The sequence below is a fragment of the Leptopilina heterotoma genome, unplaced genomic scaffold (genome assembly GCF_015476425.1).
Source record: "Leptopilina heterotoma isolate Lh14 unplaced genomic scaffold, ASM1547642v1 Lhet_232, whole genome shotgun sequence".
Classification (NCBI taxonomy): Eukaryota; Metazoa; Arthropoda; class Insecta; order Hymenoptera; family Figitidae; genus Leptopilina; species Leptopilina heterotoma.
Window position 1 is genome coordinate 175,779 of NW_025110949.1, and position 21,067 is coordinate 196,845.

A 21,067-nucleotide genomic window follows, 5' to 3' on the forward strand; every position below is an offset into this window, starting at 1 on the left:
CTCGAGAATAATTTCCAGTACTGTAACGATCCGATGCTGGACTAATTAGAGTACTGAAACTAGAATGAAATCGTCAGGTTTTTTCAATTTTGCTACATTATTCAGGGTTGCCACGCTTTTACTCATTTGAAATTCCCAGACTTTTCCAGGTTTTTAAAACTATTTATTATTTACCACATTCAGGCTTCACAGTCTGTCCCCTATTTTCTTAAAAGACCCCTTTTTTTAATTTTAGCCCCTAAACGTACCCTATTTTGAAAATTTCCCATATTTTTTCGTCGCAGAAAATCAATTATTTTCAATAATTTTTCAGTAATTCTGCAAAAGAATTCAATTATCTTGATAACCAACAAAATTCTCCCCATAAAATAAATTATTTTAAGGATTTTTAATGAAATTCTTTTCCAAAATTCAATTATTTTGATAAATATCAAAATTCTTCTCAAAATTCAATTATATTGTCAAAAATTTTAATTAAATTCTTGGGAAAATTTCAATTATTTAAACAAAATTTTGATAAAATACTTTGCACGAATTCAATTATTTTTATAAATTTTAATGAATATCTCGTCAAGAATTCAATTATTTTTATAAATAGCAAAATTTTTCGCCAAAAATTCAATTATTTTTAAAAATTTGAATAAAATTCTTCTCATGAATACAAATGTTTTCAAAAATTATTATTTAAATTCTTCTCAAGAATTAAATTATTTTTTAAAAAATTTAATAAAATTCTTCAAAAAGTTCAATTATTTTCAAAAATTCTTAAAAAATTCTTTAATATAATAAATTTCTTAAAAAATTTTAATTTAATTTAAATAATTGATTTCTCGTAAAATTAAATTATTGTTTTTCGTACTTTTAACAGGGTGTCTACTATTTTCGTTTAACAAAATTCCCGGTTATTTCCCGGTTTTTCCCGGCTATATCCTAATTTTTTCCCGGTTTTTTTTCTTATCAAATTTAAATTTAAATTTGATTTCAAACATAAATAAATCATTAAATTTTTTGAAAATAATGTTTTTTTCAATAATTTTAATTAAAAACTTGGAAAATACTTGAATTAAACAAAGAATTTTTTCAAGTTTTTAAAAATAATCGTGTCTCTTTATAATTATAATTGAAAATTGTATTTTTCAATTTTATTAAAATTACATTGATAATAATTGAACTTCTGCTAAGAATTTTACTATTTATAAAAATAATTGAATCCTTCCAAAGAATGCTATTATTTATGAAAATAATTTAATTTTTGTGAAGAATTTTATTAAAATTTTTGAAAATAATAAGCAGCAATAAATAATTATTTACTTAATATGTAATAAACATTTAATTTGCTCAAGAAATAAATAAATATCATTTATTTGAACATTCAGAAATTTAAAATGATAAAAATTTAAGAGAAGTTCAATAATTATAATTATTAAATAATAATAGAATAGTATAATTTTTAGAAGCAAAAAATTGATTTAAAACTGTAAGAGGGACTTAAAATTTTAAAAATAAAATTATAATTATGGTCCCTTGATTATTTTCGAAAAATTTCGAAAAAAAAAAAAAATTCAATTATTTTTCAAAAAAAGTAAAAAAATTTCAATGATTTGTTTAGAAAAATATTCAATTATCTTGAAACAATAGAATTAAAAAATTACAACAATTTTATTTTTTAGATTTAAAAAAAATTTTGCGAAAGTTCAATTTTATTAAACAATTTTATTAATTTTTAATTTTTTTTAGTTAATTTTAAATTAACTAATAAAAATTTTAATTATTAATCTTCGCAGTAAGAAACATGAATACATTAGAATTTTACTCTTTATAATATTCAATTATTAATCAATTATTATTAAATTAAAATACTTTGAAAATTCTATTTGTTAAAAAGTTTCTAATGAATTTCTTTAACAAATTTAATTACATATTTTCAGTCGAATTTCACAATATTTCTATTAACTTCATAATTTTTTTAAAATTTATTTACATAATATATTTGAATTGGTAACTGACTTTTTATCATCAAATTAATTATTTTTAACTAACTTAAATTTAGAGAACAGTATAAATATCTATAAAAATTGAAATAAAAATTGATTTTTTAAAAACAAATTAAAATAATAAAACTTTTTTAATTTTTGTGAAAAAATTCCCGGTTCGGTATAAAATTCCCGGCTAATTCCCGGTTTTTCCCGGTCAAATAAAATTCCTGGTTATTTCCCGGTTTTCCCGGAATTCCCGGTTAGTAGACACCCTGTTTAATTAACAATTCTGTAGAATTAATTTTTTGAAAAAGTTTAATTGAATAATAATTGATGTTATTGATTTAAAGTAGAATTATTTTAGTTAAAAATTTTAACTGAAATTCTTTTTTAAATCAATTTATTATTAGAAAATTCTACGAGACTTTAATTATTTAAATAGGAAAATAAATAATTTATTGAATAATTGAATCTTTCTCAAAAAATTGCTTTTTAATAAATAATTTTATTAAAAAAATTTGTTAATTTTCAATTCTTTTCACGAATATTAAAACTATTTTTAAGAATAATTTCATTTTTCTAGAAATTCGATTAAAATTGTATTAAAAATAATAATTGAATCGTGCAAAAAATTTGATTTTTCTTAAATACTTGAATTAATTCCAAATATATTTAATATTTGTAAAGAATTGAATTTCTATGAAATTTTTATTATTTGTTGACAGTTTATGAAAATAATTAAACGTTTGCGTAGAATTTTATTACTTTTGAAAATAATTGAATTTTTGCAATAATTTGTAACTTCTCCGAAATTCAATTTGTTTTAATGTTTTTAACTAGAATTCTTCTATATAAAAATAAATTCATTATTTTTAAGTAACTAGTTAAATATATATGTATTTAAAAAATTAACTAATTTAAACAGAATTGAAATTAAAATTCTTCAAAAAAAAAAAATTATATTCTATAAAATAAACAATTAAAATTACGAAAAATGTAAATTTTCAAAGATTTTAATTTGAAACCTTTTCAAAATTCAATTATTTCTAAAAACTCACGCTATACAAATTCCTGTGAAATTTTTATTATTTATGGGAATAATTAAATTTTTGAATAAAATTTTATTAAATTTTTTTTTAAATAATTGAATTGTTTTTTGTAAAACTTTATTAAAATATAGATATTGAAAATTATTGAATTTAAAAAAAAAATTTTAAACATAATTGGATTTCTGCAATTATTTGTAATTTCTCCAAAATTCAATTTTTTTAGATGTTTTTAACTAAAATTCTTCTATAAATCCGCAATGTCTGATTGTACGCTTTTTGAATTCCAATCAAACCTCGAAATACGCAAAATTTCTGCAAAAGATGTGGCAAGACTCGTTCCTAGACATCACTATTCTTGACGTTATCAAAGAACGAGTAGTCATTCACCAGCTGAATCCATTTTTATCCTACAAAACGAAACTATTTTCTGAAAAAACATCACTGTTTCCTAACAAACTTAAAAATTTAAATGGATATCCATTGAAGGTTGTTTTTCTCAACAGACCACCTTATGTAACATTGAAGCGCAATTCGACAACTCATCCTGTTAATATTTCTGGTCCAGATGGGGAAATTGGGAAAATTTTCGCTAAAATGATGAATTACAGCCAAGTGTTGATACCATCAAAAACTGAAGAATTTGGTCATTTTTCTTGTGATGTAAATAGATTAACAGGTTTTGACTCTTTGGTTCAAAAAAAGATAATCCATTTTATAAGTGTGACTTCTACTTTATCTAGAAAATTATGTGAGCAGGAAGTAATTGAGAATGCAATTTTTGGTTTAGATCACTATATTGCAGTAGCTCCACTACTGATGTCAGACAGTTATTCAATTGCGATTGGAAAAACCTTTTATTACTCTATTGCACTTACTGTATTGATTACTGTAATCGGTATGATAATCGTTAAGACCTCAAGGTTTGACAGAATTATTTGGAATTGGACTGTGATCTGCCAAATTTTATTTGGATTTTCAGTAGGATTGCAGCCGAGGAAATTAAAAGAGCGCATTTTCTTGACATGCCTTTTTGTTGTGAATTTTTATTATTCGTTTTACATCCTGGAGTCTCTGATGGATTTCAATTTTCGAATGGGTAAAGAAAAAGAGTTAAACAACATAGATGATTTGATGGAAAGCGGTCTTCAGTTCTGTTCAGAAATAAATGCAAGAGCATATTTGCCTAGGTATTTTAATCAAGATAACTTTACAGCTTGGGTGAAAAGAGGACGAGTATTAGCCTTAGAAGAGTGTATTGAATTTCTAAACGACTACAAGAATATAACTTGCATTATGAAATTGTCACATGCTGAATGGTTCGCTGGATTTTATAAAGAAAATAATCTAGTAAAATTCATTCCAGAATATATTACATCTGTAGGAACTGGATTTTTTCTGGAACCAGGATCTCCGTATGTCGAGAAATTCGAACAAATTCACAGAACATTGAAGGAGATTGGACTTTTGGAAAAATGGAAACTCTCGAAAATGCCGAACGCAACAAGGTATCTTCAACTTGGTATCGCAACGAAAGATAAATTTCGTAATTTGGATGAAAGTGCTGATGATGATTGGAAGTTACGGTCCTTATTGCTTGGGATAATGATTGTTGGATATTTATCATCGTTTCTTTTATTTATTCTTGAACTGATGATCGTTAAATGGAAGCAAAAATTCAGAAATGTTAGACTTCTCCCTGACTTTTCCAGGTTTTTTCGAGGTTTATAAGATTCCCTGATATTTCCAGGTTTTTCAGGTTGCGTGGCAACCCTAATTATTTTTTATATTCAAAAAATTTCCAATAAATTTACTTACAACAGTGTAATGGCATTAAATATTTCTCCAACTAAACGAGTTATACTCCACGGTCTGGATGAGACCACTTGTCCATCTGAAAAATTAATTGTAATTGAATTAAGATGAAATTTTTCACGATTTTCATTTTCTTTTTTAATTTTTAAATTTAAATTTAAATTCTTTTTGATAATTTCTGTCTAAATTTTTTAACTTTTAAAATTAAAAAAAATTCCAATTTAGTGTTCTCAAGATTAAATAATAACAATTAATTAGAAAAAAAGTTTTTATATAAAAAATCATAATTCTCAAAATAAACAATTACATAGAATTTTACTAAAATTTTTGTAATTAATTGAATTTCTCGAAAGAATTTTATAAAAATTTAAGGGAAATGATTAAATTCTTTAGAGAAGTTTAATCAAAATTGAAAAAATTTAATTGTTATAAAGAATTTTTTCAAAATTGTTCAAAATAATACACTTTTTTCGAAGAATTTTATTTAAATGTATTTAAAATAATTGAATTTCCTAGAAAGAAAATATAAAAAAGAATATAATTTTAAAACTATAAAAATGAAAAAATTGTTGAGAATTGAATTATTGTTAAACCTTGCAATTAAAATTCTTTAAAATTTTATTTACAAAAATTTTAATGAAATACTCAAGGAAAATCAATTGTTTTTAATAAAATTTTACAAAAGTTCAATTATTTAAAAACTTTTTAATAATTCGAGATTTATGTAAAAAATTTACAATATATTTTTACACAATCATGAAAGTGTTTTTTTTTAATTTTGTTAATATTTCAGGGGCTAAAAATCATTTTAATTGATAAGCAAATCACAATAAAAAACTTTCACTGAAACTTATTGCCATAGGTTTTATATTATATTATTTAGTGTAACTTTTAGCCTTTTGGCCCGGAAGTGGACTTGGTTTACATAAAATCTTACTCAACACATATTGTTATAGTGTATTAAAATTTATTAATAAAACAATTTTCTACATTTTAACCTGTCATAGAAACTGATAAGTCATACTGATAAATGGTTTTGTGAGTTCAGAAAAAAATCTCTCTATACTCACCTCCGGAAACATGAACCATTGTAATTATTGTATTTGTCCAAGTGTATTAAAAAAGCAAACGTTAATTAAAGTTGTCGAATAATTGAATTGTTATATATTGATAATAAAAAAAACTTGCTAAATTGTCAACCTTGTCAACTGTCAAAAATATGTACTGTATGCGTGTTTCACTTTTGTCACAATCACAATAATATAATTATAAAGCATAGTTCACATACCATAAGAATAAAACGTTACGTTTCCTTCACTGATTGGTTGCTTCGAAAAAACAAACCAATCAGATTTACCTGCAATATTTTGTAAGTGAACAACAACTTATACTTATTTTCATTGTATTTCATTTTATCTAAACAGCAGTGTAAAATTATTCTATAGAGAAAATATTTCAACTCTATTTATTGTGAATTTGTTATTTTTCTTTCTTATTTTTTTAAACTTTAATCGCACTAATGAATTGTAAAAAATAATCATTCAAACAATTCTCTATAACATAGCTGTAATTGCAAAAGCAATAAGTGTTTTTCGCAATGTCCACGCGATATATGAAAAAAGTGTATGGTTCAAATATATTTCCAAAGTCAAATGATTTTGATGACACAAGTGATAATGAAGAGACAAATATTCGAGACGTTAAGCAAAAAAAATTCAATGCATTCAGTTTGGTGAGTTTGACGAAATAAAATATTTCACAATCCTAACCTCAAATTATGTTTTTTTTTATATAATATTATTGACAATTGATAAAGATATCCGTAAAGTCCGTATTTTAAAAATTTTTCACTGGTTCGAGCCCTTGAATTAAATTTTATTGTTTTATAATTGAAAAAAAAGTAATTAAAATAATCTTTTAAAATAAAGAGATATTATTTCGAGGAAAGAAATTAATAAAAATACAATTGAATCCAACAGTTGAATAATACTGAATCTGAAGACGAAAAACAAGACAATACAGATGAAAATGATGCAGTTAGTCAAGAGGAGGATGAAAATACTCAAAAGGAAGAAATTAAACGTAAAAAAAAGAAACGTCAGCGTAAAAATCGTAATCAAAATAATGCCCCACAGAATGCTGGTGCAATAAAAGTTGATTCAGAAGATGAGATTGAAAGAACAGTGCGAGAAGTTAATAAATTACTTGGCGAACCAACACCAAGTACAAGTCAAGTAGACGTTGAAAACTCAAAGTCAATTGTCCTAAAATCTAAAGATGAAATTCTATCAGTGCATCATAAGCACTTAAATCCAATCAACGAACTCAAGAGAATATTCGGAAGCAAAACAGTTCAAGCCGAAGAAAAGTTAGCTCATTTGGAATTTAAAAAAAAAAATACTCGCAAATTTTTCCAATTTATTCTAACATATTTTTCAAAGCTTTAAAACTTTTTTTAATAGTATCAATTTTTTCAGAATTCTTTTTTTTTAATAATACTTTTCTCTTTAATATTCTTTATTTAAAAATATTTTAATTTTAGGTACTCTATTCGATAATTATTATAAACTAACGAAATGCGATATTTCATTTCTTATTATGCAAATTAAAGAAAAAATTTTATTTTCAAATAATTTCAGATTCAAAATTAAAGAAAATTTAATTATTAACCAATTTAGTAATTACTTATTATTTATTATCTTGAATATGTTTAATTAAATTTTTTGTTGGCATTCAATTATTTTCAATACAATTTCAATAAAATTTTTCAAAAGAATTCAATTATTTTGTAAAATTTTAATCAAATTCTTTCTAAGAATTGAAATATTTTCAATACAATTTTAATTTAATTTCTCGAAACAATTTAATTTTTCTTAGAAATACAATTTTTTTAAAGAACTTTAATAAAAATCTTAGAAATTCAATTACTTCGGAAAATTTTGATAAAATTATTTCTAGAAGTGGAATTATTTTCATAATTAATAAAATTCTCTGCAGGAATGCATTATTTTGAATAATTTTGATTCAATTCTTTATGAGAATTTAAATATTTTTAATTCAATTTTAATTAAATTCCTCAAAAAAATTAATTTATTTTCGTAAATTTTATAAATTTTTTAACAAGATTTCAATTATTTTCATAATCTATGAAATTTCTCTCAGGAATTTAATTATTCAATTATTTTGAAAAATTTTGATTAAATTTTTTACAAGAATTGATATATTTTCAATTATTTTCGAAAATTTTAATTATATTTCTTAGCAATATTTCTATTATTTTCAAAATTTATAAAATTTTTTGCAAAAATTTAATTATTGTAAAGAATTTTAAGAAAATTCTACGCAAAAAATTTATTATTTTGAAATATTTCAATAAAATTTTTTGTAAGAAAAAATTATAATATAAATAAATAATATAATATTATTTATATATAATATTATATAATAATATAAATAATAAAATTTTTAACGTGAATTCAATTTTTTTCCTAAATAATAAAATTCTTCGCAGAAATTCAGTTATTTACAAAAATTTTGATAAAACTTTTTAAATAAGAATTTAAATATTATTTTAATTAAATTTCTCGTAAGAATTAACTTATTTTTAAAGATTTGAATTAAATTGTTCACAAGAAATTTAATTTTAATTATTTTGCAAAATTTGTATAAATTTCTTAGAAAGAATTTAATTATTTTGCAAAATTTGTATAAATTCCTTAGAAAGAATTTAATTATTTTCATAAATAATAACTTTCTGCGGAAGAATTCAATTATTTTTATAAATAGTAAACTTTTTTGCCAAAATTCAATTATTTTCAACAAAATTTTTTAAAAATTTCATGAGATTTTAATTATTTAAAAAAACGTTAATAAATCCTACGAAACAAATCAATTATTTTTTTAAAATAGTAAAATGCTTGCAAAAATTCAATTATTTTCAATAAAATTTCACGAAAAATATCAATTTTTTTCTTAATTCGTTATAAAATTTTTCAAAAGAATTCAATTATTTTCTAATATTTTAATAAATCATTCAAAACAATTCAATTATTTTTATAAATTATAAATTCTTTGCAAAAATTCAATTATTTTTAACACAATTTTAATAAAACTCTTTGCAAGAATTCAATTATTTTCATAAACAATAAAATTTATCGAAGAAATTCAATTATTCGCAAATATTTTCATAAAATTATGTGCAATAATTCAATACATTAATTTTAAAATTGAAAATATTGAAAAGAAAAATTATTTAAGAATTTAGAAAACAAAAAAGCAAAGAAAAAAATTAAATAATTAGACCGAATTTATTTGAATAATTAAAAATTGTTTATCATAAATAAATTTATTAATTTTTCAGCAAACAAAGAAGCAAAAGACGAACTGGCCACTTAAAGAAGACATGGCTGGTTTCGCCTCGAGACAGTTGGTTGCCTTTCGCTAAAACAGGCCTCTCCATGATGTTGGATATTTCAATGGAGACGCAAGACGGAACTCAATATTTCGTTTTCGAACACGGATCATCATATCGACAAGCTCAGATGAAATTTATCCAAGCTGTTGAAAGTTCTGACCACGAAAATATCATTGTAAGATAAAAAAGACTTTATGAGCCTTTTTATGGAATATTTGCGTTCACGTGCAACTATATAGTTTTAATTATTTTTAGTCGATGGTAAATCAACATCCATATCATGTCGATGCGCTTATTCAATTGTCCGAGCTTTGCAAGCTGAGTGAGGATCTCGCAACAGCTGCACAATTAATTGAACGAGCTCTATATACACTCGAATATGCCTTTCATCCTCTCTTTAATCTAACGACAGCAAATTATCGATTGGATTATAGAAAACAGCAAAATAGATCATTCTATGTGGTCCTCTTCAAGCATCTCACGTTCGTCAGTGGCAGAGCTTGCTATAGGTATTGAATAATAATTTTTATTATTTTACAAATATCTTTTTCTTCCAAAACAATGAAACTCTTTAAAGCATCTTTAAAGAATTAAAATTTTGATAAAATTCTAAGCAAGAATTCAATTATTTTCAAAAATAACCAAATTTTTCTCAGAAATTCAATTCTTTTTAAATAATTTAATAAAATTTTTCGCAATAATTCAATTATTTTCATAAATAATAAAATTCTTCTCAGGAATTCAATTATTTTTGAAAATGTTAATAAAATTCTTAACAACTATTTAATTATTTTCATAAATAATAAAATTCATCGGAGGATTTCAATTATTTTCAAATATTTTAATGAAATTGTTCGAAATAAATCAATTATTTTATATACAATTTTTATTACATTTTTTCGAAATAATTCAATTATTCTTTTAGATTTGAATAAAATTGATCCCAAGAATTCAATTATGTCAATAAATAACAAAATTATTTCTGAACATTTTATTAGTTTGAGTCATTTTAATGAAATTCTTTGTAAAATTCAATTATTTTCATAAATAACAATTTTCATCACAAAAATTCAATTATTTTTAAAAGTAATAAATTTCTTCTTGGAAATTCAATTATTTTTAAAAGTAATAAATTTCTTCTTGGAAATTCAATTATTTTAAATAATTTTAATAAAATCGATCGCAAGAATTCAATTATTTTCATATATAATAAAATGCTTTTTAGGAATTGAATTATTTTCAAAAGAATTTAATAAAATGCCACACAGACATTCAATTATTTAAAAAAAATTTTATAAAAATCTTTGTAAGAATTAAATTTTTTTCATGAATAATAAAAATATCTCAGGAATTTAATTTTAATTAGAATATGCATAAAAAGAAGTCGAAAGAAATTAACTATTTAAAAATTTTTATAAAATTTTTCGCAAGAATTAAATTATTTTTAAAAATATTTAAATTCTTTCATGAACAATAAAATTCGTTGTAGGAATTTAATTTATTATCGGGATAAGAAAGAAGTAAATATTTTTGATGAAATTTAGGAAAAAGTCAGGAAAATAAAATATGGAATGGAATTCTTGTCAGTTTTGTGAAGTGTCTAAAACGAGTTTTTTTGTTCGTCAATCATCATCTAAGCATAATGTGATGATTTTTTTTTGCGAAGAGTAATTTATTTGTGTAAAATTAATGTCACCTTAAATACAACGTGTGAGAGTTTTTTCGTGTAGTAAAAAATGTTTGTCAGTAAATTTATTAAATTCATTTTTACAGGACTAGTTTAGAACTTTCCAAGTTCCTCCTGTCGTTAGATCCAGTAGATGATCCACTAGCTGCTGTTTTAATGATTGATTTCTACGCCCTTAGAGCTAGAGAATACGAATGGTTCGTTAAATTCTGCAAGTTATGGGAATGCTCGAGAAATTTGTCTCAGTTGCCAAACATTGCTTACAGTTTAGCTCTCGCTCATTTTCGTTTAAAAGAACAAGAAACTGCAAATGAACTTCTTCAGAATGCTCTCCTAATGTTCCCAGGCGTTTTGATGCCCCTGCTAGATAAATGCAGCGTTCAGACGGATTCGAGAGTGAGACATTTAATTTACCTACTAAAATAAAAACTGACCACTGTTCAGTTGAACCTCTAAAACAAAATTTTCTTAAAACCTTCTTCTTCCTTTTTTTTTAAGGTTCAAGGACACGATTATTTCAATAGTAAAGCTGCCAGTACTACTCCGCCATCTTTAGAAAAGTTGCAAGATTTATTTGTAAATCGTTCTTATCACGTGTGGAAGGAAGCCGAGGTTTTGCCTTGGCTTGAGAAGCAAGTAAACATTGTTTTGGACAGAGTGGATTCGAAAGACGAGGCTGTGAAATTTTATCAATGTAAACGGAGCAAAAGATATCAAGGGAAATTACCGAGAAATATATTGAGACACATTATTCTCTCGGATTTGAAAGGTGTCACTATCGCTGTTTCAGAGGTGACTTATAAATTAACAGAATTATAATTATGGGCGTGCAAAAAAATCTAAGAACTATACTTTATATGATCATGTGTGGCAAAATTGACTAATTATTACTATTAGTTAATTAATAATTATTACTATTATTATTTACAAATTTAACTTTACTAATTATTTTTTTATTGTAGACTCAACAAGTTCCAAGTAATGGACCAATTTTGTCCTACGATCCTCTACCGCCTCTCGAAACTATTGACATTTATCCTAATCCCAGAGCTTCAAGGAGGATAAATGAAGCTTCAAATGTTCTGTCCTTATTTTTTACCTCTTTGTTTAGAGACGTCGGAGGTAATCCGGCAGATTTTAATGGCTTTTTAGTCGGGTAAGTTATTAACAAACTGTTTAAAAAATTTTGATTTTCTTAAAGATAATTAAATAGTTTTTTTTAACATTCGACGGACCATAGAAACAGTTTATTCAACTGAAATTTACAACGTCAAAACTGACCATTTTTCAAGTAACAATTTGAAAAATTGTCAGGTTTTGTCGTTGTAAACTTCAGTTTAATTAAAATTCCTTAAATTTCAATTTCAAATCTTCTGAAATTTCAATTATTTACAAAGTCACAACTGCAGCTCATCCAGAATTGAATTATTATTCAGAATTTTTATCTACACTTCTTTTCTAAATCAATTATTTTTAATAATTTTCGGAAAGTTCATGAAGAATTCAATTATTTAAATAAAAAGTTCAATGTTTTGTAATAAATTTAATAATATAATTTAAATATTGTTGAAAACAATTTATTTTGAAAAAATTATATATAATAATAAAAAATTTCTGGAATTAATTTTTTGTAAATATTCTAGTGTAATTTTTCAAAAATGAATGAATTTCTTCAAAGAATTTTTGAACAATTTATTTACAATTGAAAATATTGAAAGTAATTGAATTTTAAAAAATGATAATGAATATTTTTTGAGAATTACATTTTTAAAAAATACTTTTAATATAATTCTTGTGAAGATAATTTTCATTAATATTTCCATTTAAAGATTTTTAAGATTTTCTTTATTCACAAAATTTGCAATTAAAGTTCTTAAACATTTGATTTTCATAAATTTTAATAAAACACTTTAAAAAGTCAATTTTTAATAAAATTTTATAAAATTTTAATTATTTAAAACTCTTATAGTTATGTATTTCAAAAATTTAATTATCTTAAAAAAATTACAAGTAATTCTTGAGAGATTTGTCTGTTGTTATTTTTCACATTAAAAAAATCGAAATAAATTGTATTTTATACCGAAAAAGTGGTATTTTGTTCAGGATGCCGTAAAAATTTGATTTTGAGTTTCTCTGATTTCCAGACAAAATTCGTACTGGTTGCCCTGATCCCAAAGAATATTAGTTCACTCTAAAAATAATTAAATACAAAAAAATATTTTTAATACTTTAATAATTTTAAAAAAAAAACATTAAATGAATATTTAATATTATTTTTCCACAAGAATTAAGATGTTCAAAAGTTTTGAATTTAAAACCATTTAAAATTCAAGTTTTTATTAAACATGTAAACGCAAATCTTTCAAAATTCAGTTATTTTAAAAATTTTGAAGTACATTATTATATTTGTTTAATAATTAAAAATAGTAATAATTTTATGGAAGATTTTCAAGAACTAAGAATTATTTAAAATAAATTTTGATTTTTTATTCTGTAAAATTCAATTTGTCACAAGTAAAAAAAATTTAATGCTTTGTATTGAAATTCATGGTGATTGTTTTTAATATTTTTAAATGTTGATGAACACCAAGAACTAGAATTTTTTCATCAATTCTAGAAATTCAATATTTTCTCCAGTACTTTTGATAAAATTCCAAGACCCAACCTGGATCAAGTCCGGCGAAGGTTAAAAAGACTTTTTTGTCCTACCTGCACGGAAAGTATGTCATTTCGGGCACTTAAGGCGGGCGCAAAGTAACACATTACGCCCGGGAGTGGGGGAAGCGGGCGGAAAAGTATTTTGCGCCCGCTTGTATGACGTCAGCGGGCGGTAAAGTATTTTCCGCCCGCTTCCCCTACCTCCGAGCGGGCGGAAAAGTATTTTGCGCCCGCTTGTTAATTATTCGATTTTCTTCATTAAAATGCGACATTTTCGACTTTCTTTTTATGTTGACTATAGAACTGCAAACATTTTCAACTTGTTTTATTTTGTCTATAAAAATTTGCAATTTTTTTTTTATTTTCTCTAAAAAAAATAATGAGACATTTGGTTTTGTTCCCATTTCGTTTATCAAAATTGTCAATTTTAAAAGTTCTTGTTTCAGTTTTGTTCAATTATTAATTACTACGTTCTAAATAAATACTATGTTTCCAGAATACATAGTTTTTTATTTCTATTTTAAAACTTCTATCATTATAAACTTCATTCGATGTAATGTTTATATAGAGCTTAATTTTTAACTAATATGAGCGTTTAATCGTGCGTGCCCTCAATGTCATACTTTCCATGCAGTTAGGACAAAAAATTATGTTCGCATCATGGGCGCAAAGGTGATTACGACTTTGGCGAAATTTCGGGACCTCGGGGACACTTTCGCTCCCTCGGCTTCGCCTCGGGCGCGAAATTGTGTCCCCTCGGTCCCTTCATTTCGCCATCGTCGCAATCACCTATTTTGCGCCCTTGTTACGAAAATAACTATTTTCAATAAAAAATAAAATAAAGTCTTTAAATAATTATTTTCAGTATCATAGTTAAAAATTCTAAATTAATTACATTCTCTGTCAATTTATCTATTTATTTGTTTTTTTATTTTTTTTGTTTTACCAAAATTTAAATTTATACAGTCTTCAAGTTTGAACGTTTTCATGTTAATTTTCATGAAATTTTCAAACTCCAAGTAATCAATTAGTTAACAGTTGCAATAAAATAAAAATTAGAAAAGAGTATACCTACGTAATTAAATAAAAAATAAAGATGATTCGTATTATAACGGTATTGTTTATAAAATTTTACATTCAAATGTTTAAAATCTTGTAATTAGTCACCGTTGATTGTTATGTTTACATAATACACCTTAAAAAGAAGTAACTATCTTTAAAAACAATTCTTCATTGTGATCAGCAATGAATTTAAAAATTATTTTCCAAGAGGAAGCTTTGTTTTGCTTAAAGTAAAAAATAACATAAAATATTTTACATTAGTATAAGTTAGTTAAATCTTGATAAAATGTTAATTATTTAATTTATTAAAGAATAAAAAAATTAAGTTTTCAATTTCTTTGTTAAATTGAAAAATGCGATTAATTCTGTAAAGAGGTATAATCTTTATGTACTTTATACACACAAAATTAATTCGTTTTTGTAAAAGAAATACAATTTTATGCAATGAAAATACGAAAAAGAAAATTTGGCTATAACCTTGGGCCCAAAGGACCCAAGGCCACAATATAAACAGATTTATTATTTAAATAAAAATATTCAGCTCTTTATAATGATTCTAACTGTCCTTGTTTTTTAAGTTATTAATTAATTTTCAAAAAAATTATAATAAAGAAATTCTTAAAATTAATTTTTCCAAAATATTTTCAAAATAATTTATGAAAGATTTTTTTTCAATGATATATAATTGAAAAATTTCCGAACAATTGAAATTTGGTAAATTCTATTAAAAAAATAATTAATAATAACTTCTCCAAAATTTTAAATAAATCTAAAAAAATCATATGTTGTTAAAATGTTAAAAATAATTGTAAAAAATTTTAATGTTATTATTTTTTTGTATGTATTTGAATTTTTGGAAATTTGTATTTAAAAATATTGAAAATAATTGAATTTTAAAAAATTAGAATGCAAAAAATTGTAAGAATTACTTTTTTTCAAAAATATTTTAATATAATTTTTTTATAGCTAATTTTCATTAATTACCATTTTTAAATTTACACTTAAAGATTTTTCATTAAAATTTTTGAGAAATCAATTATTTTCAAAATTTGCAATTAAAATTCTTTTAAAGTTTATTTTCAAAAATTTTTATCAAACACTTTGAAAAAAAATAAATTATTTTCAACTAAATTTTACAAAATTTCAATTATTGATATTCCTTTTTATTGCAAATTTTGAAAATTTATTTAGTAATTTATAAAAATAGTTGAATATTGTTTCGAAGAAATTATTAAAAATTTTATGAAATAATTGAATTTTATGGAAATATTTGAAAATATTTGAATTCTTCCGAGAAATTCAATTAAATGTTTTGAAAATAATTGAATTCCTGCAAAGAATTTTACTTATAAAAATAATTGAATTCTTGCGAAGAATTTTACCATTTATAAAAATAATTGAATTGTTTTGAAGGATTTATTAAGATTTTAGAAAATAATTGAATTTATTCGAAATGTATTAAAATATCTTTTAAAAATTAAATTCTTCCGAGGAATTAAATTTCAATTATTTTCAAAATGTGCAATTAAAATTCTTCAAATGTTGATTTTCAAAAATTTTTAAAAAACACTTTAAAAAAATCAATTATTTTTAATTAAATTTTACAAAATTTCAATATTTTTATTGAAACTCTTTTCAATTGTAAATTTCGAAAATAAGTTGCATTTTATACTAAAAATTATTGCAATATTCGGAAGAAAAGTCGAAAAAATCGTAATTTTTGAAAATAAATCGAAAAAAGTCGCATTTTTTGAAAATAGTCGAAAAATATCGAAAATGTTATAATGTCCGAGGCCTGTCGACGATAACAAAGCTTCCTTTTCAATTAAGAAATAATAAAATCATGTACGTTTAAATTGACGAAAAAAATTTCTTTTTCAGAGATAATCCTGAGGAAAATGACTAAAATAAACGTTCACCGGCTTATTAAAACAAAATCACCGGCTCGAAATAACGTTTCGAGTTTAAATTCATTTGAGGAAATAATTTGTCGAATTTTCTGGATATAATGTTGTAAATATGCTTGATGATGTTTGAAAAAGAATATCATTGAATATGTGCTCGAATCCGTCGATGTAAAAAAAAAATGAATTATTTTAAATTTGCAAGGCAGGAAATTCGAGATTGTAATATAACAGTTTTAATAAATCTAAGTATCTAGTCTTACTTCTAAATAGCCCTAGCTACAATAACAAGTTTTGGCAACACCCACACAATGGGAAACGCGCCTGTTTTTGTCTTTTTACAGCTCGTTAAGAAGTTTTATTGAGGAGTTCTTAGGTTCTTGAAAACAGAGATATTATTTTAAAAAGTTGATTCTTTTAACACACGCTTCGTATGTACATATTTCTATACAATTATTTTCATAATTCACTTAATCATTTTTTTAGTCATTCGTGTAGCCATAGTAATTAATAATAATACCTTGATTATCTAAAGTCCCTCTTTTAAATGCAGGCTTCATTTCTTTCTTCTTCTTTTTTTCTTTTTTACTTGATTAGTTACTTTATTTTCATTAGAAAATGATGTATGACTTTCTGTGCGTTCACTAATACTCTGGGCAGTTTTACGTAAGAATTAATTGCACGATTTTAGTGTGAGACTCAATTTGATCTTTCCTATAGTAGTTTCACGAAATGCAGAGCAAACGAAAGTTTTCTTTAAATTCGTTCAGGTAGATCGTCGGTCTAAAAAGAAGTTTCATCATCGATTAAACTAACGCTCTTCTTTGGCGTTATTATTTTGCTTCCTCTTATATCATACTGCGGAAGGCTGGATTGTAGCGGCATATTCCTGGACCATACTCTTGGTAATCTTGTTTAGTGTGACAGACTTGGTAGAATTCGGGACCACTAGCTAATAATGCACCTCCGTACCAGACTGCGCATCGTTGTTTGTGATGTGACAATACACGGACCTCTATTGGTTTTGGCTGAACAACAAAATATTTATTTTTATTAGAAAAAATTAGTGTCACAAGCAAAGAGATATTTCTACAAAATATACAAAAATAATTAATTTAACTTAACGAAATCAATTGATTTCGTTAAGATAAATTAATTAATTTTGAATAAATATGTTAATAAAAAATTTTCTGTAACTTGGTTTTTTAGTAATGGTAATAAAAAATTGTGATAAATATATTTTCTACAAATTTACGGATAGTTACCGTAATATGACCACCACTCAGCTTTTCACTCAATTTCAATCTCGCGTCAACTGTCCTCTTGATATCTCGTTGTAATCGTCTCCCAAAATCTTTGAACATTGTCGATCCGCCGGAAAGGACTATATTATTATACAAAGGCCTCCTAACGTCAATGGGGCAATTTTGAATAACGCCATCAACAATTTCATTGAGCGGTGTGGTAAAATCTGGATTTGAAAACTGTGAAAAATGGCGTTCATTAGAAAAAATGCAATAAGAAATATATTACTTTTGAATAATTGAAAAACTCACCTCTGGATGGAAGAAAATTTCTGGTCCAAGAAACCTTTCGTAACCAACGTCGACGACGAAGGGCTGTTTAGTAATATTATTGATACCATCAAATTTTTGGAATTTACTAGAATCACTGTCAAACTTTGCAAATTCCTTAGCAATGTCTGGACAAATATAACAATATTTCTCTTTGATTGTCTTGGCTGTCTCTAACGACTGTTCGGGAGGGATTCCCACCTCACGTTCCCTCAAAAGACTCTGAATGAAGTACGTAATGTCTCTACCAGCGATTGGTATATGCTTTATACAACTTCCTATAACGAAACCCTCCGCCTGTAAAGAACAAAAAAAGTTCATTTTTTATAAACTTCGACATTTTCATTTAAAATTAATTTCAAAAAAGAATTCCTTTTTACAGACTTCGTACTCGATAATTAATTTTAAAAAAGTAGCAAAAAGTAGATTTTAAGATTAGAAAAAGTATTAAATAGTAGATATCGAAAAATTAAATTTGACTGATAAAAAAAAACTCGTTTTAATCTATTCGATAAAAATTTGATTCAGTATTTCTCTGACTTTTTCCGAATTTTTTAAAAAAATATTCACTTATTTTCCAGAGTGTAAAAAAATAGCTTTTAGTGTCACAAATTTAAAAAAAAGTATGAAAATAGCATCAAATCGTAAAAAAAGAAATAAATGAAAATAATTGATTTACCACTGGAATAACGTGAGTAACTCCGTCGCCACTGTCGACAACAATGCCCGTTAGACTTCTTTCGTCTAGATTTTTTGCTGTCCACGAAGCAGCTAAAGCAAGCACCGCTTGCACTGCTATATAAAGTCCAGAAACGTTAAAGGATTCAAACATAATTTCGGCTGTGTACTCCCGATTCTCCGGTGTATTGAGAGGAGGCTCAGTCAGCAGAAAGTAATGATCCTCGGGCTCAGCCCTGAGGTATTTGAAAATGCACTGCTGAAGAAATCGCTCCATAAGATCCCAATCCTCCACGAGGCCATGCCTGACTGGATACTGAAAATTTCAAAAATTATTATTTCCCATTTTTCCTTTCTTTCAGAAAAATAAAAATATATTCAAATCCGCCAACCTTAACAGCGTATCCTGTGGCTTCGAAAGCTTCATCGCCAATGTAAAAGTCGAGGTCATCGACTCCTTTTGTAACACGCCTTGCACTATTGTCTCCAACTTTTGCTGTTTCTTTGATGGCTATAGCCGAGGGTATTACTAGTTGAGGCTCTTTATTGGTTGCAAAACCTAACTTTGTGTACCTACAAACATTTTTTATAAAAATTAATTGAATTTAAAATTTATTAAACTAATTATTTGATATTAAGAAATTTTCTACAATTTTCAACTAAACTTAATCTCTGAATCAATTAATTTAAATAATTTTTTAAAATTTCTTCTAGAATTCAATTATTTTAATAGAAAAACTCCATTTTTTAGAATTGTAATGCTCCATACTTTTTTCTTAAGTCTATTTTCAAAAAATTATAAAGAAATTCTTGCAATTAATTTTTTTTAAATATTTTAAAATAATTTTTCATTTAGTTTTTCAATTTTGAAAAATTTCCAAATAATTAAAATTTGGTAAAATTTTTTAAAAATAATTGAATTTTTGAAGAATATATAAATAAAAAAGATCAAATTTTTGAAGAATTTTAATTATAAACAGGACCTTGATTTCTCAAAAATTTTAATAATTCCATAAGTAAATTTCCATTTATTTTTATTTACATTGCTCGAAGATAATTGAATCTTAAAAAATTATTATAAAACTAAAATAATTAGTTTTTAAAAATATCTGAATGTAATTTTTAGGAAATAATTGAATTTCTTGAATTTCTTAAAAAAAATTTCTATAATTTAAAAATGTTATTTTTATTTGAATTTTCGGAAATATGTAATTGAAAATACTGAAAATATTAAATTTAAAAAAATTAAAAATTAGTAAATGATTTCAAATTTAATCCTAAATAAATATTTTAATCAAACGAATAAAGAATGTTGTAGTATCCATCATAACCTCAAAATGAGCGCAAATTGCAAAGATAATTTTTTTTAATTATACGATTCTTCCTAGCCAATAAACATAAATATTTTTGTCATATAAACTTAAGTTTCTAAATTTAACAATTGAAATATTAATATTTAGGGTGAAAAGAAACTAGAAATAGCGGACTCTGTGACATGTCAAAAAGTGAAATGGTCCAAGTGAATGAAATGAATGAATCAACCTGTCAGGATAAGAGTAGAAATATAACTTTCCCTACGCAGAATAAGAGATGAAATTTATTTTTTAACTATATGCATGTATTTAATCTCTAATCGGAAGTTTTTAATCAAGCCGGATGATGATAATACTTTGCCACTGACACAAGAGAGTGAAGTTGTTTCAGGGTTAATCATCGCACTCATAGCCTATAACTGAACTCGTTGCAAATGGAAATTTAGAAACAATAAATAATCACTTACCCCGTGCCTACATCTATCACACACGCAGGAAGATGTCCAAGCGGCATGATGTTTTATTTTAACGCAGCGGCTCGCCCTTTTTAATTTTTCTTCTTATCTTTGACGAGACCTTCGTTAACCACCGCAAATACCACACCTCGCGTACACACACATACACACAGGATCCAAAGTAACAATCGCAAATCCAGCAAATCTCTTGCAATGGAAAAGAATCCAGTCGTCAATGACTAAGTAGGATCGATAAAAAAGAAAGCTCTTTTATCGACATCGCAATATGGGACAATGAAAACATTGGACAGAAAAAGATGAAAGATATTTCTGTTCTTCTCTCTCTTACAATAGAAATATGTCATTAAGGTTGAGTCTACAATAGCACCTTGAACGAAACGTAAAAATTGTCCAGAACGGAAAATCCACATTGGAGTAAGAGAGACAGAGTGTATGTCTGTCTCTCTTACTCCAATGTAAATTTT

At 24.6% G+C, this 21,067-nt stretch overlaps 2 protein-coding genes across 2 annotated transcripts; one reads left to right on the forward strand and one right to left on the reverse strand.

The window, feature by feature from the left end:
- The first annotated feature begins 6,229 nt into the window (after positions 1-6,229).
- Positions 6,230-16,832, forward strand: LOC122502522 (transcription factor 25). The gene is made up of 8 exons (XM_043612625.1): positions 6,230-6,569; positions 6,817-7,205; positions 9,198-9,426; positions 9,507-9,760; positions 11,025-11,334; positions 11,437-11,730; positions 11,901-12,094; positions 16,540-16,832. The coding sequence occupies exons 1-8, from the start codon at positions 6,435-6,437 to the stop codon at positions 16,562-16,564; spliced, it is 1,830 nt and encodes a 609-aa protein (XP_043468560.1). The 5' UTR covers positions 6,230-6,434; the 3' UTR covers positions 16,565-16,832.
- Positions 16,833-16,957: 125 nt separating this feature from the next.
- LOC122502523 (actin-related protein 3) lies at positions 16,958-20,795 on the reverse strand. Its single transcript, XM_043612626.1, has 6 exons — positions 20,595-20,795; positions 19,207-19,387; positions 18,816-19,130; positions 18,119-18,433; positions 17,828-18,046; positions 16,958-17,590 (listed from the first exon to the last, which is right to left on the reverse strand). Exons 1-6 carry the CDS (start codon positions 20,639-20,641, stop codon positions 17,411-17,413), a joined length of 1,257 nt encoding a protein of 418 aa, XP_043468561.1. The 5' UTR covers positions 20,642-20,795; the 3' UTR covers positions 16,958-17,410.
- Positions 20,796-21,067: the final 272 nt, after the last annotated feature.